Source organism: Papio anubis, chromosome 2, assembly GCF_008728515.1.
Source record: "Papio anubis isolate 15944 chromosome 2, Panubis1.0, whole genome shotgun sequence".
NCBI classification, from domain to species: Eukaryota; Metazoa; Chordata; class Mammalia; order Primates; family Cercopithecidae; genus Papio; species Papio anubis.
The window spans coordinates 107,726,192-107,749,299 of NC_044977.1; the positions used below are offsets into that span (position 1 = coordinate 107,726,192).

Consider the following 23,108-nt stretch of genomic DNA (forward strand, 5'->3'; position numbering starts at 1 on the left):
GAGTTTCTGAGAGAGATCACACGCATATCACTTTTGTTATAGTGTGACAATTTTTCTGTTATCTTTAGTTATTATTTTTAATATCTTACTGTGACCAATTTATACATTAAACTTCATCACAGGTATATATGTGTATGCAGGAAAAAACATAGTATATCTAGAGTTCAGTATTATCCATGGCTTCAGGCATACACTGGTACACTGGGGGTCTTGGGATGTATCCCCCAAGGATAAGGGGGACTCCTGTGCTCTGTTAAGTAGTGATAATTTCTTTCTTTTTTTTTTTTTTTTGAGACAGTCTCGCTCTGTTGCCCAGGCTGGAGTGCAGTGGCTTGGTCTCGGCTCACTGCAATCTCTGCCTCCCAGGTTCAAGCGATTCTCCTGCTTCAGGCTCCTCAGTAGCTGGGATTACAGGCACCTGTCACCACACCTGGCTAATTTTTGTATTTTTAGTAAAGACGGGGTTTCTCCACGTTGGCCAGGCTGGTTTCAAGCACCTGACCTCAGGTGATCCATGCACCTCGGCCTCCCAGAGTGCTGGGATTACAGGCGTGAGCCACTGCACCCGGCCCAGTAGTGATAAATTCTATGAACAAACACAAGCAGGAGGAGTGGAGAGGAATTGAAAGCTATTTTAGGTGGGTCTATCCCTTATACTTTAGGGAAGCCCTCAGGGGAGAAAGGCCCTTTGAAGAGGTGAAGTTTGAGAAGAGAGATTCACCTCTTTGGGGATATCTGGGTCTAGGGAAGCTCTTTCCAGATGGCCAGAAGAACAGATGCACAGGCCCTAAAGGGTGAGCTGGCTAGTGTGTTCAAGGACCTGCAGGGTGCCAGTGTGCCTGGAGAGAGAACAAGCAGCAAATGTGGTCAAGGGACAGACAGCCAGGCCAGAGCATGTAGGGCCAGTGGGCACGGTAAGGGTCAGGACTTTGGACTCTATTCTAAAGTGTGAAAGGATGCCACCAGGGTGTCTAGGGGAGAGAGGAAAATGATACCTCAGATTTACATTTATAAAGGTTCACTTTGGTTGCTATATGGATAATGACTCTACTGGGGTAAATTCAGAGAACTCCTACAGTGTTCACTTCCAGAGAAGCAAAGCTCCCGCTCACACTAGATGTCTCTCAGAGGCCTCAAATGTTTCCCTGCAAAGTTAAATAACTTTTATTTTCTTGTATCCCCCTGTGCCAGGTACTGTACTAAGAGTTTTCATGTCTGTTTTCTCCTTTTCAAAGCTCTATCCTTTGACTAGCTTAAACATTATTTTACCAGTTAAGGAATTTATGCCGAAGAAACTTGCCAAGAATTGAAAATGTGGAGTAATATCTACTTAAAATATCAGCTACATTGTATTGATATGTTCAGGGAGATTTGCCAATGATTGTTAAATGTAAGTAAGATAGCATAGTTGACAACTCATTTTCATATATGTTAATTCACTTAGACCTGTCTCATTTAGGATAGAGAATAAATATTGTGAGTGCTAACATCAGTTAGCTAATGTTATCACTAGGTACGGACCAGATTTTAGCCAACAATAGAGTAGCAATCTCTTAAGAGGCAAGGGAGGCTGGGTGCAGGGGTTCATGCCTGTAATACTAGCACTTTGGGAGGCTGAGGCAGGCAGATCACCTGAGGTCAGGGTTCAAGACCAGCCTGGCCAACATGGCTAAATCCCGTCTCTACTAGAAATACAAAAAAAATAGCCGGGCGTGATGGCGATCGCCTGTAATCCCAGCTACTCAGGAGTTTGAGGCAGAAGAATTGCTTGAACCTAGAAGGCAGAGGTCGCAGTGAGCCAAGATCGCACCACTGCACTCCAGCCTGGGCAACAGAGTGAGACTCCGTCTCAAAAAAAAAAAAAAAAAAAGGCAGGGGAAGTGAAAGACTGATCAAAAATTAATTTAGAGCTGAGGGTGTGGGAAAATCAATTCTAGGTCCTGATCCTAATGGCTGAGCAGGAGCTTAAGGAGTCACAATAATGATGATTTTCATGTTAATGGGGGTATTAAGAATAGTAATCAGTTGTAATTACAGTAGTGACAGTTGTAATGTTAGTGGGGATGGTAGTAGCAGACTATCCCAGGATATAACACATGATACGGTCGTGTACACAGAGAATTCAGTATGTTGTCTAGGGCATTTGCATGTACAGACACTGGCATTAATGCCACCTTGTTAATTCATCCTGGGACTATTCCTTACTGTAACTACTAAGCGGACCAGACAGTTGGGTCCTCTGACCAGTGAAATTTCTACCATTCAAGAAGCTATAGTGTAGTCAGAAGGGTGCTTAGTAAGCATGGAATTAGAGAAAATGGAGTTCATTGTATGATTAATTATTTTTCTTTTATTATTATTATCTATTTATTTTTGTGACAGAGTCTCGCTCCGTTGCCCAGGCTGGAGTACAGTGGCACGATCTCACCTTACTGTAACCTCCACCTTTCGGGTTCAAGCAATTCTCCTGCCTCAGCCTCCCTGAGTAGCTGGGATTACATGCACCCACTTCCACGCCTGGCTAATTTTTGTATTTTTAGTAGAGACAGTGTTTCACTATGTTGGCCAGGCTGGTTTCAAACTCCAGATCTCAAGTGATCTGCCCAGCTCAGCCTCCCAAAATGCTGGAATTACAGGCATGAACCACCATGCCCAGCCTATTTATTTATTTATTTATTTTAGAGACAGTCTTGCTCTGTGTCCCAGGCTGGAGTGCAGTGGCGTAATCATAGGTCATTGCAACCTTGAACTCCTGGGCTCAGATGATCCTCCCACCTCAGCCTCCCAAGTACTTGGGACCACAGGCACGTACCACCATGCCTGGCCTCAATAATTAAAATGTTTAACTTCATCTGCCTTGAAGCCTCCACTTCCTTGGGCAGGGTATACCTGTCATAAGACAGGGCCAGTCCTTGAGCAGGTTTCTCTACCCAGACGGCCCTCAGATGGGAAGAGATGGGCCTCTCCCTTCTCTCTGTTTCTGTGGATGGATGCAACAACTACTCCTAATGAGTTCTTTTTTTTTTTTTTGAGATGAAATTTCACTCTTGTTGCCCAGGCTGGAGTGCGATGGCACAATCTCGGCTCACCACAACCTCCACCTCCTGGGTTCAAGCGATTCTCCTGCCTCAGCCTCCCAAGTAGCTGGGATTACAGGCATGTGCCACCACGCCTGGCTAATTTTGTAGTCTTAGTAGAGATGGGGTTTCTCCATGTTGGTCAGACTGGTCTTGAACTCCTGACCTTAGGTGATCCGCCCGCCTCGGCCTCCCAAAGTGCTGGGATTACAGGCAAGAGCCACTGTGCCCGACCCTTAATGAGTTCTTGACCCTGCTCGTCTAATACATTCAGCCTGGCGATAGGCAAGTGCTGCATTTGCTGACTGTGTGTCCCTTCACTGATTCATTAAGGGTTCTGTGACTTTCTAAGTTTCAGAAAGCAATCTTCTCTTACCTCTAAAATTTTGGAGGCACCTCTCTGTAGCCCCCAAGTACTGACTAGTTCCCACCCACTCTGTCCCCAGTGATTTAAAATAACCAAAGAACACATTCTCAAAAGTTCTCATTTCAGTGTTTGCGCATTCCAGTTTATGTGAGGTGTCTCCCTTATACCCCAAACTGAGCAGCTGAAAAAGTCTCCAAACCGCACCAGGGTGTTTTTTCATGGGGAGAAGGTGGCAGAACCCCCAGAGAGCCACTCGAAAGGAAGTCCATTTAGCTGCACATGGGCAGCCCAGCCACAGCGGGAGCTCGGTGGATGCCTGTCAGGACTCTTAAGAAATCTATATGTCACCTTTTCAGAGACAATTTACCAAGGAATGAAGCATGCAGTGGTGATGTTCCAGACAGCGGTCGGGCATTCCTTCAAGTGCGTGAGTGAACAGAGCCTCCAGCTGTCAGCCCACCTGCAGCTGAAAACAACCAATGTCCAACTTCAAGCCTTTGATTTTGAAGATGACCACTTTGGAAATGGTAAGTTAAAGATGGATTGGGTTGCAAACATACACTTTAGAGTCCCCAGGGTAGATCCAAATGGTTTTCTGTCTGCAGATGTCCAAGGAGCCAGCATGTCATGAGCTTCCTGGGACAGTATGATTCCACGCAGCTCACAGGGCCAGGCTCCTCTGGCCACCTCAGAATCAGGCACCTGCACCCACCCAGTCACAGCTGTCCCACAGCAGATTACATTCTCTTAGACTCTCACACATTCTCACTCATTTAAACACTCATGCGCTCAATCAAAACAGAAAATACTACCTGCGACTTCCCTTTATGTCCCGGTGGGTGTAAATTCAGATATGTTTGGAGAACACTTTAAAGATCCTCAGTATCAGTAATGTCTAAAATCAAGATTTGAGGATAGTTTCTTTCCCACCTGCAGAGGGAAAAGAGCAAAATGGAGCAATTCAAGATAGAAGGAAACCCCCTCTTCTCAATTACAAGCTGTTGGAACCCCTCATCTCAATTGCAAGCTGTTGCACCCAACAGTGTTTCCTGAGAGTTGGTTTTAGTTTCCCTCTAAATTCTGCTTTGAGTTCTGACCATCACAGGCAGAGCTTGCCTGATGACTGCCCTGGAGGAAAACAGATCCCTGGGCCAGGGCCAGGAGCTGACCAGGGTGACTTTCCAGAAAAGCCCTCTTCTCCCTCCCAGGAAAACAGTGTTACGAGGATTTCTACATATGCCCAGGAGGGTCATGTACTTCAATTTCTAAAACATCCCTCTCATAATAACTAAAAAATGTGCTCAGACCTTCCCAGTTATCAAAAATAGATTTAGCTAGAAGTTTAGCCATCTTTTAAATGTCTACAATATGAATCTGATTTTGCTTTGGGTTCCATCATGAAATGGCAGATGCGTGTAGCAGAAAACTTCTCCGCAGGTACTCAGTGGGAGGCATTTGGCAGAGGAAGGACTGGGCGTTGCTTGCCTTGGGTCCCCTGGTTTCTGTAGGCTTTGTCGGAGTCCCACAGTCATATGAAAATTTGCCAGTAGGGGTTGCCCCCATTTGTCATCCACTCTCAAAACTTCTAGTGTTGGAAAACTATTTCTTTCTTTTACAATCATTATGAAGGTTTGAAAAACTTCTGTAATCGTGTGATCCTAAAAAAAAGGTACACACTTGCTCTTCTTCCCCTTCAGAAGCTCTGTGAAGCAGGAAGTGATCAGGTCTGGGAAACCTCTTAGTGGCAGAGGTGGGAAATAAAACCTTTCAGCAGGATGTGCCTGGCCTCCTATTAGCAGTGTTCACAGGGATGCATAGAAAAGCTCTCTTGTCTTTACATTTTTTTTTCTTAAAACCATCATTAATTGGATAGTTTTCCAAACAACAGACTTCAGAGTTCTCCTTAACTCCTCTCCCTCCAGCAGCCTCTCATACAAATAGTCACAAAGCCCTAACAATTCCACTTCCAAAATGTTCCCCTTGTTCTCCCGCTGTCACCCTGTCAACTCAACGCCGTCTTCCTAGTGTTTGCACTTCAGATTTCACTAAAGATGCTCAAATGCGAAGAGGCATGTCATTCTGTAAATAGGATTTTCTAGCAGAGAGTAAGAGAAGGGGGAAAAGAGGAGCAGGTTACCATACCATACGGTGTTTAAAAGATACATGTGCAGAGGGTTATGGGAGCCCAGAGGAAGCTGTGATTGACAGCATTGCTGATGAGAGGGTGGACTAAAGAAGTCTTGACTGATGGGCGATTTTTAAACAGGGGCTTGAAGAACTGGAGAGGAATCCAGCAAGTGTCAAAGCTGAGACTTGTAAAAGATAATGGTCATCCCAAACAGTAGACTCCTGACTCCTAAAATCCCCTCCTCCCTAAAATCCTGGAGCCTGCATACATTGTTTTTTGTTTATTGAGTTTTAGGGTTTTTGCTGTCCTTTCCTTTGGCTGTTTATTATGCTGTTTTAGCAGCCCCAAGCTATCTGAGCAGCCCCTTTAAGAAACACAGAGTTAGGGCCAGGTGTGTTGGCTGACTCCTGTAATCCCAGTACTTTGGGAGGTCAAGGCAGGCAGATCACTTGAGGCCAGGACTTTGAGACCAGCCTGGCCAACATAGCAAAACCCCATCTCTACTAAATATACAAAAAATTAGCCCGGCATGTTGGCATATGCCTGTAATCCCAGCTACTCGGGAGGCTGAGGGATGAGAATCACTTGAAACCAGGAGGCAGAGGTTGCAGTGAGCCGAGATTGTGTCACTGCATTCTGGCCTGGGTGACACAGTGGGACTCTGTCTCAAACTATTACTAGAGTTGGACAATATGGCTCCGGGAATTACTCTAAGTTGAGAATCAAGACATAACTCTGATCACAACCCTCTAGGCCAAACTAGCATATTTTCTCAAAGCTGGATCTGCCTGGAAGCAGCATCAGAATCCCACCGGCCCCAGCTCAGACCACTGAATTATAATTTCCTGGGCATGTGTCTGGAGATCTGCAATTTAATAAGCTCCCTAACTAATTACCAGTGCTACACATGTCAGAGCCACTGTGGCTCTGAGAGGATCTGAGAAGGAAAGATCCCTTTCCCTCTCATTTTCACCCACTGTGGTCTGAGCCCCGGCAGCTCCATCTCTCCCTCAGTCTCCTTCTCTCCAAAGCTGAGGCAGATGTGGCAGTGCCACTTCCCAGCATTTGTGGCCAGTCTGTAACACTTGTTACTCTGACTTCAATTACAGCGGATGAATGCTTCAGTGACAGAAACAGGAGAGAAATCCCTGTGGCCATGGGCCTGAGTATCACAGGACTGCTTGTCATTTTGCTAACCGCATGTCTGGTGGCCAGAAAGAGGCCCAGTAGAGGATATGAACGCATGTAAAGCCCCACTTTCTTCAAAACGTGCAAGGTTAAGGTCTTGGGAATTCCGGCCTCATATTCAGCCTGAAGTGAAAGGATTGACCTGTCTCGTTGCCTGTTGCACCCTCCTGAGCTGATTAGGAAACCTAACTTCCCACCAAAGGGCTACCCCAGGGCTAGGAAACGGCACCTCCCCACTTCCTCCTGTTGCCTTGGGGAGGCCATGCCAGGTGTGCTTGACACCCTCTGCCACACCTGAATATACCAGTGCTGGCTTCCGGAATTAGGGGCAATAGGCAGAGACATGAGCGGGGTGCTTGTGAGAAGGGAGGAAGCAAAAACCTGGAGGGAGAATCGTGGCGAAGACATTTGCAAATTGACTGATTTTTCTTAGACATTTTCAAGAGTCCTGATTTTCAGTTTTCAAAAACATTACTTTAAAAAAAATCAATGCATTTCAAAGTTGGTTACAAAATGATTTTAAACTCCTGGATTTTACCAACATTTGGTTTACTTAAATTATAGATGATCTTAGTATACTATTATTTTTTTAAAAAGCATATCCTACTCTATGGTAATGTATTATCCGTTTAAAAAATTAGGTAACTGCCTATTTCACTTTTTTAATTTAAAGCACATATCAAAGATCATGGCAAAAAAGGAGGAGCTCAATAAATATTAGCTCTTCCGTTCCTTCAGCTTCATGTGTTGTCTGCCTTCTTAGCTACTTTTTTCCTGGTTTGTCGGCTTTTCTTTGATGCTGTTTTATTCTTGTAAATGGGTCCATTTGGACCATTGCAGGAGAGAAGGGAGGCAGAGCAGGGAAACAATCCGGAATGGCAAGCAGGAAGAGGTAGACCTGCTTGCAGGATCACTCACTTCCCTTTTATGCAAACATTCACCGAAAGCAGTACATTCCTGATGGCGGACGGTTGATATCTGAGGAAAAATGCTATTAAAATATGGCTTAGGATGTTATTCATGGTTTCCTATTACATTGATTAGGGTTCAGAGAAAAGGGAGAGGAATGTTCTTAATTGATTCAGAGAAAGGGGAGAGGAATGTTCTTAATTGATTCTACTGACTGGAAGTTTTCTTGTTTTTCCAAATTTTCCAGAGGTGCCATTCATTATTGTTAACATGACATTTATGAAATTTGACAACTCTAAAACTACTGCCTATTTGGGAAATGTACTGACTCCCCAGGAGGCATTTTTGCTCTCCTTGTTTTCTTAGAAGTGGGGCTGTGGGCGAGGGAACACCGCAGCTTCAAAAGAGCGCTAAGAGCCCCTGAAGACATCCAGAGTGTCAGGAAATGTCTGTTTCCCTCTTAAAACAGGAGACGTTGATGACAATCTGATATGAGGACCCAGGAGTTCCCCCAAGTGACTCAGGCTTAACAGCAAGAGCTTGGCTTTGGAGAGCTGCGATCTCCTTCCACCTCCTCCTTTAAACTGTCTCCTGCTCCAGGCTCCCCTGTGTCCAGTGTTAAGGGCACTTGAAAGTTCTGTAGGGCAGAGGACAAGGTGTTTATTCACCGGCCACTCACCCTTCTGCAGAATGATTAATGTAAGATTTACTTTCTAGCATGTGGAAATCCCTCCCCTCGCAGATGAATCAGAAGCAGAATTTAAAATCAAGTGTAGAGGGATATGACCATTCACTTAAATTTAATTTTCCTTCCTACCTTCTTCAGGGAGTTCTTTTGGATGATGGCCACTGCTTGGACTCCTGCTATCTATTCCCCCCCCACCCCAGTACCAGTTATTCGTAGAATTAATTTGAATTGGCATTCTGGTAACACAAAAAGCAAAGGTTTCATTGGACTGGCCAGTAAATAAACGCTTGGATGTGTGATTTACTCACAGTCCTGCCCACTTTCCAGGTGGAGAGGAGAGGGGGCAGCGGAGATGGGCTCCTCATCTGCCTCCCCTCCTAACCACACACACATACACCCTAAGAAGCCTGTGATGAGAGGGAAAAAAAATTCTGTGAACTCCTCCGTTACTAAATCTGGAGGAAAAAAAAAAGAGTGGGTTGCTTTATCTTCTTCCTTTTCTAACCTAGGATAGTGAAAATGGCTCCCAGGAAGACTGGGAAGAGTAAAGGTAGGGACTGGTGGCGGCGAACTGGGGAAGCAACCTCAGGGCCGAGGATCACTCCAGGCTGTAGCTAGTTTCCATGCTACAAAAAAGAGAATAGAATCCAAATATCTAGCCCAAAGGGAAACATCAACTGAAGTCAGATGCCATGGAAAGAAAGACCGTAATTCACCCAAATGGCATCATAGGAAATGGAGTATTTGGACTGACATGCTCAAGCATAAACAAAATGAAAACCAACTGCATGGTCACTGTGCCAAAATACTGCAGCAAAATCAGAATAGTATGAAATTAAATTAAGAAAAGGAGTGAGGGTGTATTAGTTTGCTAAGACTATCTTAGGAACATACTACAGTCTGGATGCCTTAAATAACAGAAATGTGTATTCCCACAGTTCTGGACTCTAGAAATTCAAGGTCAAGGTGTCCACAGCATTGGTTTTTCTGAAACTTCTCTCCTTGGCTGTAGATGGCCTGTGTCTTCATGTGGTCTTCCTTCTGTACCTGTCTGTATCCATGTGTCCTCTTTGTGTAAGGATACCATTCATATTGGATAGAGGCCCACCCTATTGACCTCATTTTCACTTATTGACTTCTTGAGACACCCTGTGTCCTAATACATGTTCTGTGCTCCTGGAAGTTAGGACTTCACCATGTAAATTTGGGGGAAGGGAGGGGAGACAATTTAGTCCATAACAGAAAGTTAGAAATGAAAATAGTAAAATACAAAGAAAACATAATTCAAGGAACAGAAAGAAATTCCTGACAATTGCTTGATGCTGAGAATCACTTAATGTGAATTCCAGATAATCAGAGTTTAAAGATAAGATGTTAAAATGAAAGAGTAAGAAAACAAGAGGAATGTCAAAGCAATACACTACATAATGTATAGAAACAGTAAGAGGCAGAATAAATAGGGAGGAAATTATATTATTTTCATAGAGAGAATGACTGAGATCATTACAGGTAATACAGATAAACCTTATGATTAAAGCATTACAGGGAAGCTACTAGATATACAAGCTACTCTGACATAGAGACCTCAAAAATAGAATGACAATATATTTGAAGATTTAAGGACATTTCCTTGAGATAAATCATTGAAGTTGGGATTAAAAGAGCATGTCCCAAAAAAGAATTGATACCAAAAGTTTAACACCGGGACATATCAGGAACAAGCTATAAAACTTCAAACATAAAGAAGTCTTTAGGCCTTTATGGAAAATAAAATAAAATCACCTGTAAACAGGAAAGTTAAAGTTGACCTCCAATTTCTTCACAACAACATTTAAAACCAGCAAATAATTTCTACAATGATCTAAGACAAAAAAGTATGACCCAAAAATATCAAGTATAAAGAAAATAGGCAGATATTCTTTTGTTTGTTTGTTTGTTTTGAGACAGTCTTGCTCTGTCACCAGGCAGATATTCTTAACTATGAAATAATTCAAAGGATACAGCACAAGTAAGCCCTTCTAAAAAATATTGCTTGACAATGAAATTCACTGAGAGAGGAAATGAGTCGCAATATAAACAAGGAAATAAGCAGCCTTTAGGAATAGAAAAGTCACAGTAGGCCTGGTGTAGCAGCTCATACCTGTAATCCCAACTCTTTGGGAGACTGAGGCAGGAGGATTGCTTGAGCCAAGGAGTTTAAGACCAGCCTAGGCAACATAGCAAAACCCCATCTCTACAAAAAATACAAAAATTAGCCGGGCATGGTGGTGCATGACTGTAGTCCCAAACTACTTGGAAGGCTGAGATTGGAGGATGACTCGAGCCTGGGAGGTCCAGGCTGCGGTGAGCTGCGATCGCCACTGCACTCCAGCCTGGGTGACAGAGTGAGACCCTGTCTCTAAATCAACAAATAAAATAAATGGAAAAAAAAGACTGATGTTGGTGAATAGTGGATCCATTTACATATAAAATGTACTAAACAATTATGGGTCTGGGAATACAAACACACTTTCCCATATATGAAATGATATTTGTACATGGTTATTCATTACAACATTATTTGTAATAGCAAAAAAATGAAAACAAGCCAAGGGTCCATCAGTAGGGGCCAGATTTTAAAACTGATTCATCCCACAATAGAATCCTTAAACAGCTACAAGAAGAATGAGGATGCTATGTATGTTTAAGGAAAGAGTTCCAAAATATATTATATCAAAAAAGTATAGTGCATAATAGTATATTCATTATTGTCCTATCTGCACAAAGAAACATCAGAAATATAAACAAGAACTAAGGAAAATAATTATCTAATGGGGACAGGAAGAACTAAGAAGAAGGGGCAAGGGTGGAAGTGAAACTTCTCAATGTACAGCATCTTGTATTATTTTGACTTTTTAAATCATATGAATGTGTTAAATAGTCAGAACACTTTTTTTTTTTTTTCCTTTTTTTGAGACGGAGTCTTGCTCTGTCGCCCAGGCTGGAGTGCAGTGGCACAATCTCGGCTCACTGCAAGCTCCGCCTCCCGGGTTCACGCCATTCTCCTGCCTCAGCCTCCCGAGTAGCTGGGACTACAGGTGCCCGCCACCACGCCCGGTTATTTATTTATTTATTTATTTTGTATTTTTAGTAGAGATGGGGTTTCACCATGTTAGCCAGAATGGTCTCGATTTCCTGACCTCATGATCTGCCCACCTCGGCCTCCCAAAGTGCTGGGATTACAAGCGTGAGCCCGCGCCCAGCCAGTCAGAACACATTTTTAAAGATTACAGGGATGATAGTTATCAAATAGAATTGAAGTGTTATAAACCTATACAATGGATCAAGGTCAAAGATTGTTTCCTTAAGTTGAAATAGCAACCAAAACATTCTTCACACAGGGGCTTGGTGGGTGGCTGCTGGCAACGTATTTTATTGTGGGCTTCTTGATGATAAAGTTTAAGCTAAAAACTTCAAAAATTAATAGTTTTTAAAACATTTTTTACTTAGCAGGCAATTGAAATGCATGGTACAAAAATAAGTGATAAGGTTATTGTAAAATGAAATGGACAGAATAAATATTTGATTTAATTTTCTGTCTGTGAGAATTTCACAATAAAATCAGTTAACTTTGTAAAAAAAAAACAAAACGAAACAAAAAAACCTAGACAATGTTAAAAACAGTAACATAACTATTCAAAATTTGGAGTTGTCTGGGCACAGTGTCTCACGACTGAAATTTTGGGAGGCTGAGGTTGAAGGATCACTTGAGGCCAGGAGTTCAAGACCAGCCTAGGCAACATAGTAAGACCCCATCTCTCCAAAAAATTTAAAAAGTTGCTGAGTGGGGTGGCATTTGCCTGTACTACTAGTTACTTGAGAAGTTGAGGTGGGAGGATGGCTGACCTCAGGAGTTTGAGGCTTCAGTGAGCTATGATTATACCACTGCACCCCAGCCTGGGCAACAGAGCAAGACCGTGTCTCAAAAAAAAATTTTTTTTTGGAGTTGAAGAGAGGGGAGATGCAAGGGAATCTGTTAGTGCTAGTCGTTCAAAACAGTATCAATAGATAATGTTTAAACTGGAAATAAGGTTTAGCAAGCACAAGTCCAATTTACTTTATAACCTCTTAATGCCTTTTATAATTGTTTAATGCATACTTCAGAATCTCTTTCTACAACTTTAAAGGGGCCCCTTATGAACCAATATTTCCCATGACATTGGTGTGTGATAATTCCTTCAGTTTAAGTTTTTTTCTTCTATTAAGTGCAAGTAAAATTGAAATTAACAAATGTAATAAAATAGTACTTGTATGATCCTATCTTAATAAAAGTATTTCTATTTATCTTTCTAACCTATCTATCCTTGTAGTTCTAAAGAAAGATGCCTGAAATAATGTTTCTCCATGTTAGCAATGACATTTCTGGGTGGATGGCCCTGGGGTAATTGGTTTCACTTTTTTGTTTGTGATTTTCTCTACTATTTTAGTTATTTATAATGAGCATAGACTATTTAAAATAGAGTGATTTTGCTTTAAGCACGCACGTGAGTTTGCACATGTGTGCGTGCACGCGCGCGCGCACACACACACACACACACATATTCACAGAGGAACCACATGCCCAAAAAGGTTTATAGTGATTGATTCAAATAGAAGAAATGTGGTGATTGGATCAGTCACTACTTTTCTTTGTGTACTCTTTTGCATTTTAGAAATGTTTAAACAATGTTAAATAATTTAATCATTTAACAAAACTGTATAGACAGTAAAAGTTGCCCTCCACTTCCCTCCCAGTCCTCCTCCCAGTTTTTGGTGTATCTTTGCACACCGGACCCACCAGCACATGGGTTTGGGTTCACACGATGCTTCACGGATCTTAGGGAACTTCTGTTATAGAACGCGGAGACCTGCCACGTTCTTTTTAATGGCCATATTATTTTCTATTGTCTGAACACTATTTTAGTTTTTACATATATTTAAATTGTCTCTCATAAAATGAGCAGTGCTGTAATATATCTTTGCATAGTTGTGCGAATATATCTTTGGGATAATTTCCTAGAGATGGAATTATTGGGTCAACAGTTGTGTGCTTTACCTTTTGTTTTAACTTTTTGCATTTTTTCCCACTCATTTTAATTCCTTAAAACTTGTCAAAGTTCTTTTTTTATTTAAGAAATATAGGCCAGGCATGGTGGTTTACGCCTGTAATCCCAGCACTTTGGGAAGTCAAGGACTGTGTGAGCCCAGGAGTTTGAAACCAGCCTGGGCCACATAGCAAGACCTCATCTCTAAAAAATAAAAAATTAACCCGGCATGGTGGCACACTCCCCTAGTCCCAGCTACTCAGGAGGACAGGGTGGGAGGATGGCTTGAACTCAGGAGTTCCAGGCTGCAAAAAAAGAGAAGCATATATAAGTAACAAAGTTTCATGTACTCCAAAAGGTCTTATCATGGAAAGCAACATATCTCTGTCGCCCTGCCTCCCTGCCCCAAAGTACAAAATACATTTAACTAATTTTAACAATTTCTTCTGATTGCTATCTCCATAACTCTAAAAAGTAAAAGGTTTATCATGATAGTTCCTAATTGATCCATTTTAGACTTCCTGCTATAGCACATAAAGATTTGTGGTTACACAACTATTTTTGGTTAAATCGGTAAGGTATTAAGGCATGCATTATTATAGTTTTATAAATATTGGCTGCTGTCAAGCCAAGTAGTGTACTACAAGCACAGTTTCTTTCCTGTCCAATTTTCTTTTTCCTGGAATCTCTGATTGCCACTCTGTCTTCTCTGACCTCTTCTGATCCTTTTATTCTTGGATATCAGGTACACTGAATTGCGTTGATGGCGATCCTTGGTTCAGGACATAATTTCAGTGTTGGTTCATACAACGACCTCACACATGTATCTTTTTAGCTATCTATGACTAAGACATGGTTCTTCATTTATTTGCCCTTTTCTCCCAGTCTCTTCATTATTCTATCAACTTCCCCCTTTTCCCCAGACCCCTCCGTCTTTCCTCAGTTGAGATTTATTAGTCTCTGGCTCAATCAATTACATTTAGATGAATTGAGTAAGCGCTTTCTAATGGTATAAAGAAAAAACAGTTTTGATAAGTTTGTAAACTCTCACTTTTAAGCTCTCATAAATAATTTGGTCTGTTTTCTAATATTAGCTAAAAGTAATACAATAAAACCTTAGGAGTGACAAAATTGTTTTATAAAATGGATAAAAATCATGTTTCTCAAGAGATCATCTGTAATCTGGTCACTGGTCACCAAATGGTCTTTGTTTTGTTTTTGTTTTTTGTTTTTGTTTTTGTTTTTTTGAGATGGAGTTTCACTCTTGTTGCCCAGGCTGGAGTGCAATGGTGTGATCTCGGCTCACCACAACCTCTGCCTCCCGGGTTCAAGCGATTCTCCTGCCTCAGCCTCCCGAGTAGCTGGGATTACACATGTGTCACGTGCCCGGCTAATTTTGTATTCTTAGTAGAGATGGGGTTTCTCCAAGTTGGTCAGGCTGGTCTCGAACTCCTGACCTCAGGTGATCTGCCCACCTCAGCCTCCCAAAGTGCTGGGATTGCAGGCGTGAGCCACCGCGCCCAGCTGGTCTCTTTTTTGTAAGCATATCCCACTTAGCAGGCAGTTTGCCTGGAGTGACTTCTTACTCAGTTCAGGAAATGAGGATTATGATTATTGAATGTTAATTACTGAGAAAATATGGTTATTTAATCTTCTAACAGTCTTACATATTATTTGCTGACTTTATAAATTAGGAAATTGCAAAGGTAAATTACCTGTCCAAGGTCACAAAGCTAGTTAATGGTGGAGTTAAAAGTCAAGCTTTGTTTGATGCCAAAGCTCATCTTCTTTCCCCTCTAGCCTACTTTCTGGACTGCATCACCAAACCTTACCCACTGTATTGTATTTGTTTTCTCTCTTAGTGGATGAGTGCTCGTCTGACTACACAATTGTGCTTCCTGTGATTGGGGCCATCGTGGTTGGTCTCTGCCTTGTGGGTATAGGTGTCTATAAAATCCGCCTCAGGTGTCAATCATCTGGATACCAGAGAATCTAATTGTTGCCCAGGGGAAATGAAAATAATGGAATTTAGAGAATTATTTCATCACTTCCAGGATGGATGTTGGGAAGTTCCCTTAGAGTGTGGGTCCTTCAGACAATGTAAACCACCATCTTCTACTCAAACCAAGTGAGTCATGTGTGATTTAAGTTCAGGCAGCATATCAATTTCTAAATACTTTTTGTTTATTTTATGAAAGATATAGTAAGCTGTTTATTTTCTAGTTTCCTTTAGAATATTTTAACCATTCAAAGTCAACATTTGAGGTATGTTGAATTAGCATAATACATGTAAAGTAGAATAAGCCTTCAAATTATAAACCAAGGGTCAGTTGTAACTAATACTACCTGTGTTTGCATTGAAGATTTTATTTTACCCTTGATCTTAAAACAAATGCCCTTGCTTTGTTTATCAAATGGACTTTCAGTGCTTTTACTATCTGTGTTTTATGGTTTAATGTAACATGCATATTCCTGGTGTAGCACTTATCTCTCTTTTTCCACTTTACATTTTTTGTTTTTGGTTTTTGAGACGGAGTTTCACTCTTGTCACCCACGCTGGAGTACAATGGTGCAATCTTGGCTCACGGGAACCTCTGCCTCCCAGGTTCAAGTGATTCTCCTGCTTCAACTTCCCAAGTAGCTGGGACTACAGGCACACCCCACCATGCCTGGCTAATTTTTGTGTTTTTAGTAGAGATGGGGTTTCACCATGTTGGCCAGGCTGGTCTTGAACTCCTGACCTCAGGTGATCCACCCACCTCAGCTCCCAAAGTGCTAGGATTATAGGCATGAGCCATCGTGCCCGGCCTTAAATGTTTTTTTTTTTAATCATCAAAAAGAACAACATATCTCAGGTTATCTAAGGTTTTTTTAGTAAAACCAACAAAAAGAACAAATCAGATTACATTTTTTGTCTTGATGACTCCTGCTCCACAATTGCTAGACTAAGAATTAGGTGGCTACAGATGATAGAACTGAATAATAAATAAGAGACAATAATAATGGCCCTTAATTGTTAACATAAGCGCCAGACTCTAGGCTAAGCACTTTACCTACATCTGATTTCATTCTCACAACTTATAGGTGAATGAGTAAACTGAGACTTAAGGGAACTAAATCACTTAAATGTCACCTGCCTGACTGATGGCAGAGCCAGAGCTTGAACTCATGTTGGTCTGACACCAAGGTCTTTGGTCTTCTCAATACACCAAGTTGCCTACAAAAACAATGACAGCACACTCTGCCTGAAGGCTCACACCTGCCTGCAAGCATATGCTCACCTTACGGGGAAACGGCTTTATCCAGCATCTTGAGACTTTAGAGTAGATGAAAGGAGAGCTTTGCATCTTGAGGCATTAGGGTAGATGAAAGGAGAGCTTTGCAGACAACAAAATAGCCTATCCTTAATAAATCCTCCACTCTCTTGAAGGAGACTGAGGAGCTTTGTAAAACATTAGTTTCTCATTTTTGTGGGATTGTTTAGCTGGGCTGTAAAGATGAAGGCATGGAATAAACTTCTCAAAGTATTTTTAATTTTTTCCGATAATAGAGAAACTTCGCTAACCAACTATTCTTTCTTGAGTGTATAGCCCCCTCTTGTGGTAACTTGCTGCTTCTGCACTTCATATCTATATTTTCTGTTGTTCACTTTATTCTGTAGAGCAGTCTGCCAAGAATTTTATTCCTGCTGTTTTTTTGCTGTTAAAGAAAGGAGTTAAGTCAGGATAACAGAAAAGTCCACATAACGCTAGAATTTTCAGTCAAGGAATAATTCAAGTCAGCCTAGAGACATGTTGACTTTCCTCATGTGTTTCCTTACAACTCAGTAGGTTGTCAAGGTCCTGACTTTAACCTTAATAAAACATTGAATTGTATTAAAAGTTTTTGTAATAAAAACTTACTTTGGAGATTTGTGCATGTCATTTATTTTTTATGATTCATTTTTGTGCTGTATAAAATTTTGTTTACAATCATCTTAGATTTTTGCTCAGATCAATAAGTTAAATCATCTTTCTATAGTTTATTCTATTCTCCATTGCCACATTATCACTTGGTAGGAATTCCTGAGAAGATAAACCACATTAAAGTTACATATGAAATGTCTCAACTCTTAGCTTAGACTGACTGCATTGCTAGTTTACTTAAGTGTAGCCACATTTGTTCATTCATTCATTTCATCGCCATTGATTAAGAATTTGCTAAATGTCAGATACTCTTATAGGAGCTGAGATGAGTAAGAAGTCCTGTATTAGTTACCTATAGTGATCAGAGAGAAAGAGAGAGAGAGGGCCGGGCGCGGTGGCTCACGCTTGTAATCCCAGCACTTTGGGAGGCCAAGGCGGGCAGGTCACGAGGTCAGGAGTTTGAGACCAGCCTGGCCAATATGGTGAAACTCTGTCTCTACTAAAAATACAAACAAATTAGCTGGGCATGGTGGTGCGCCCCTGTAGTCCCAGCTACTGGGGAGCCTGAGGCAGAAGAATCGCTTGAACCCGGGAGGTGGAGGTTGCAGTGGGCCGAGATTGTGCCACTGCACTCCAGCGTGGGCGACAGAGCAAGACTCCGTCTCAAAAAAAAAAAAAAAGAGAGAGAGAGAGAGACTGACCAAGATGAAAGCTGTCATATCCTTTAAAACCTAATCACAGAAGAAACATACTATCATTTCTCTGTTTTTTTATGGTTCACATAGAACATCCCTGGTACGCTTTGGAAGGGGACTACACAAGGGCTTGAATACCAGATTTCTTAGTCCATTTTGTGCTGTTATCACAGAATACCACAGATTTTGGGATAACTTACAAGCAATAGAAGTTGATTTGGTCATGGTTCTGGAGGCTGGGAAGTCCAAGATGGAAGGGCCGAATCTGATGTGCGCCTTCTTGCTGCATTGTAAGATGGTTAAGGCATCACATGATGCGAGGACACAGAAGAGAGAGCAAGAGGGACCCACACTTGTAATAATAGCATTAGTCCATTCGTGAGGGCAGAGCCGTCATGATCTCATTGCCTCTGAAAAGTTCCACTCCTCAACACTGTCGCATCATAGATTAAGTTTCCATCACACTTTTGAATTGTACATTAAGTTTCCAACATATGGTTTGGGGGACACCTGCAAACCATAGCGCCAGGAAAGGGAGGAACTCCTGGAGGCGTTGTGGGTGCTGCCTACCCCAGGTGCCTACCGTCAAGGTGCACATTGTGGAATTAGTGGTTTACTTTTTGGAGAGAACTTGGGTAAATAAATTCCAGTATACATACTAAGAGAAGTGGATTAATAGGAACATATACAAGGGACGATGAGAGCAAGGCCCTTTCCAGCCTGCTTCCAAACCTACCCCAGGTGTAGCACCTCCTCAGGAGCACAGCCTCCCAACCCTGGTGATGAAGGTCCATCGACCACAGGGGCTGGTGTTGACCCATTTGTCTATAGCACTGATGTCACGGTTTCACCTTCCTAAAAGCAAGTACCCAGGATGGCTCCAGCCCCTACCCAATCTGCCCCACCTTTGTTCTTCTCACACTTTCTTGCTTTGTAAGGTCCTAGATCCTCCTCTGGACTCCTGTTTGGGGCTCTAAGCTTGAAGGCCAGGAAGGTCTGAGGACACAAATACATGAGCCACTCCTTCCTGGCCCGGGACTTGGTTTTCTAGGGTGATTTGCTGTGAGGTTTCCCTCTGCCCACTAAGTAAGAGAAGTATAAACGATAAAAAGGGATGGAAGAAGAATCTCTGCCAATGAAAAAAGAGTTTCATTTTATAATACTCCGACCCCTCCCTCATCAACAAGTCCCTTCACCCCACCTTAGTGCCTCCAAGAGGTGCCAATTTTGGTCAAGTGTTGGCAGGCATGAAGAAGAGATGTTTAGGCTAGGCACCATGGCTTACACCTGTAATCCCAGCACTTTGGGAGGCTGAGGCCGTTGGATCACCTGAGGTCAGGAGTTTGAGACCAGCCTGGCCAATATCGTGAAACTCCATCTCTACTAAAAATATAAAAATTAGCCAGACATGGTGGCGGGCGCCTGTAATCCCAGCTATTTGGAAGGCTGAGGCAGGAGAATCATTTGAACCTGGAAGGCAGAGGTTGCAGTGAGCCAAGATGGCAGCACTACACTCTAGCCTGGGCAACAGAGTGAGACTCTGTCTCAAAAAAAAAAAAAAAAAAAAAGATGTTTTATTTTGTTTTTAACTTAACTAGTTCTATATTAAAACCAAGATTGAGTATGTATAAATTTGTGAAATAAATTCTGTTGTCAAAATTCTAAAATCTCTTTTGCTTTCCAGATATTCCCTCATGCTGTCCTGGCAAACTTTCTTCTTAAGTGCTCATGTATTCTAACTTCCTCATATCTCCACCAGCCCCACCACCCCACCCCAACATACTTCAGCTGATCCCCGCAATTTTATTCACTCACTCAATACCTTTTTTTTTTTTAACGGAGTCCCGCTCTGTCACCCAGACTGGAGTGCAATGGCACTGTCTCGGCTCACAGCAACCTCTGTCTCCTGGGTTCAAGCAATTCTCCTGCCTCAGCCTCCCGAGTAGCTGGGATTGCACATGCACCACCATGCCCGGCTAATTTTGTATTCTTTGTGGAGATGGGGTTTTTCCATATTGGCCAAGGTAGTTTCAAACTCCTGACCTCACGTGATCCGCCCTCCTCAGCCTCCCAGCGTGCTGGGATTACAAGCATGAGCCACTGCACCCAGTCATTTTTTATTTTTTTTTTGAGACAGGGTCTTCCTCTGTCACCCACGCTGGAATATGGTGATGTGATCATGGCTTACTGTAGCTTCAACTTCCCAGGCTCTGGTGACCCTCCCACTTCAGCCTCGAAGGTAGCTAGGACTATAGGTGTGTGCTATCACACCCAACTAATTTTTATTTTATTTTTCTATAGATATGGGGTCTTGCTATGTTGCCCCAGTTGGTCTAAATTTCTGGGCTCAAGTGATCCACTCACCTCTGCCGCCCAAAGTGCTGGGATTACAAGCATGAAGCACCACTCCTGGCTCATTATCGTGTGTTAGTAACCCATTGTGGAGTTGTCTTTTATCTCTCCCAAAGCCACATGTATTTTGTCAAAAGACATTACCTTAATCCAAAGGCATAAAGCTTCAGCTGGGTGCAATGGCTCATACCTGAAACCCAGCACTTTGGGAGGCCAGCGCAGGCAGATCATTTGAGGCCAGGAGTCCGAAACCAGCCTGGCCAATATGGCAAAACCCCATCTCTACTAAAAATATGAAAATTGGCTGGGCATGGTGACACGCGCCTGTAGTCCCAGCTACTCGGGATCGGGGGGGCATGAGAATCGCTTGAACCCAGGAGGCGGAGGTTACAGTGAGTTGAGATGGCGCCACTGCACTCTAGCCTGGGTGACAGAGTGAGACTCTGTCTCAAACAACATCAACAACGAAAACAAAGGCATAAAGCTTTATGTATGAGGTTTTAGGCCTGAGCACAAGATTTGCAAGAGGAATCTTTCAAGGCAGCAGGATCTCCTGGCCTCCATCTATTCTCAGCACCTGCCAGGAGTCCCTACCCACACTTCCTGTTAAGACAGCTCTGATAGTAAGCTTGTTTTATATTGACATGCCTCTGTAGCTTCACTAGCTACTGGATGGACACTTTTAACTGGACAGTTTTAAAAGACATTACCGGCTGGGCAGAGTGGCTCACTCCTGTAACCCCAGCACTTTGGGAGGCCGAGGATGGCGGATCATTTGAGGTCAGGAGTTTGAGACCATCTTGGCCAACATGGTTGAGACCCTGTCTCTACTACAAATATAAAAATTAGCCAGGCATGGTGGCGGGCACCTATAATCTCAGCTGCTTGGAAGGCTGAGGTGGGAGAATAACTTGAACTCGGGAGGTGGAGGTTGCAGTGAGCCAAGATTGAGCCACTGCACTCCAGCCTAGGTGACAGAGCAAGACTCCATCTCAAAAAAAAAAAAAAAAAAAAAAGACATTACCTCCAATTTTCTTCCAGAAATAGGTGAGTTGTAAATAATAGATATCCAGATGATACGCAGATATTTGAATCCAGAATTTTGTTTTAAGATGGGGTGTGGCCCTGTTGCCCAGGCTGGAGTAAAGTGGCGTGCTTATGGCTTACTGTAACCTTGAATTCTTGGGCTCAAGTGATCCTCCCATCTCAACCTCCCAAGTAGTTGGAACTACAGGCATGCCCCACCACACCCAGCTTTCTTTCTGTAGGGACAGGGTCTTGCTGTGTTGCCCAGGCTGGTCTTAAATTCCTGTCCTCAAGCAATTCATTCACTTTGGCCTCCCAAACCACTGAGATCACGGGTGTGAACCACACCACACCTAGCCAGAATGCAGAATTTTTTTAAGATCAGACTTTCCATCTTGTTTGACTTATGATTTGAAACTGTTTATTAAGATTTCCTTGAAACTCAACTGGGTGTGGTGGCTCAACCTATAATCTCGGCACTTTGAGAGGCTTAGGCAGGTAGATCACTTGAGGTCAGGAGTTTGAGACGAGCCTGGACGACATGGCGAAACCCTGTCTCTACTGAAAATACAAAAATTAGCCTGGCATGGTGGCACACGCTTGTAGTCCTGGCTACTCAGGAGGCTGAGGCAGGAGAATCCCGTGAACCTGGGAGACAGAGGTTGCAATGAGCCAAGATAGCGCCACTGCACTCCAGCCTGGGCGACAGAGCAAGACTCTGTCTCAATAAATAAATAAATAAATATTTTCTTGAAACTCTTATCCATCACACTCCAAAGTCTCCACTTCGTACTGCGCAGCCCTCCTCTGCTGTCATCTTTCTTGGCTCTTCTGCTTTCCTCCGATTCCTTAAATATAGGCTGTAGCACTCAGGGTTCTCCAGAGAAACAGAACCAACAGGAGACGTGTGTGTGTGTGTGTGTGTGTGTGTGTGTGCGCGTGTGTGATCAGGTCTGGAATCTCAAGCAGGAATTAATATTGCAGTCTTGAGGTAGAATCACCTTTTCTCTGTAAACCCTCCGGTTTTGCTCTAAGGCCTTCACTTATTTTTGACAAGGCCCATTCACCTTATCAAGGAGCGTCTCCTTTACTTAAAGCCAACCGACTGTAGATATTAACCACATCTACAAAACATATATATATATAATTTGAGATGGAGTCTCGCTCTGTTGTCCAGGCTGGAGTCCAGTGGCACAATCTCAGCTCACTGCAACCTCCGCCTCACAAGTTCAAGCAATTCTCCTGCCTCAGCCTCCTGAGTAGCTGGGATTACAGGTGCATGCCACCACGCTTGGCTAATTTTTGTGTTTTTTAGTAGAGACGGGGTTTCGCCCTGTTGGCCAGGGTGGTGTTGAACTCCTGACCTCAGGTGATCTGCACACCTCGGCCTCCCAAAGTGCTGGGATTTCAGGTGTGAGCCACCACGCCCAGCTTCTACAAAATATTTTCATAGCAACACCTCAAATAGTGTTTGATTAAATAACTGCATGCAATAGCCTAGTCAAGTTGACACATAAAACTACACATGCTTTGGGGGAAACAAAACATAGATTTTCCCCCTAATTCTCTCCTTAGCCACTTTTTCCCAAAATCTTCTCCCTCCGTGACCCACATGGAAGTGGAGCAGACAGATCTCAAACCTAACCAACTGAAAACAAAGTATGAATCCCCACCTTTCACCCACCTGACCCTCAAATCAGCTCCTTCCTC

At 42.8% G+C, this 23,108-nt stretch overlaps 1 protein-coding gene across 2 annotated transcripts in view; it reads left to right on the forward strand.

Moving 5' to 3' along the window:
• The window catches only part of LAMP3 (lysosomal associated membrane protein 3), a 39,895-nt gene extending 23,881 nt beyond the window's left edge, over nt 1-16,014 (forward strand). The window contains exons 5-6 of one of the 2 annotated variants that reach the window (XM_003894776.4): nt 3,801-3,971; nt 15,283-16,014. In XM_003894776.4, coding sequence (XP_003894825.1) covers nt 3,801-3,971; nt 15,283-15,416 — 305 coding nt within the window. In that variant the 3' untranslated portion in view covers nt 15,417-16,014. Of the gene's footprint in view, nt 1-3,800; nt 3,972-6,681; nt 7,517-15,282 lie in introns of those variants that run through there. The other variant, XM_009201284.3, reaches the window with a different exon arrangement.
• Nucleotides 16,015-23,108: the final 7,094 nt, after the last annotated feature.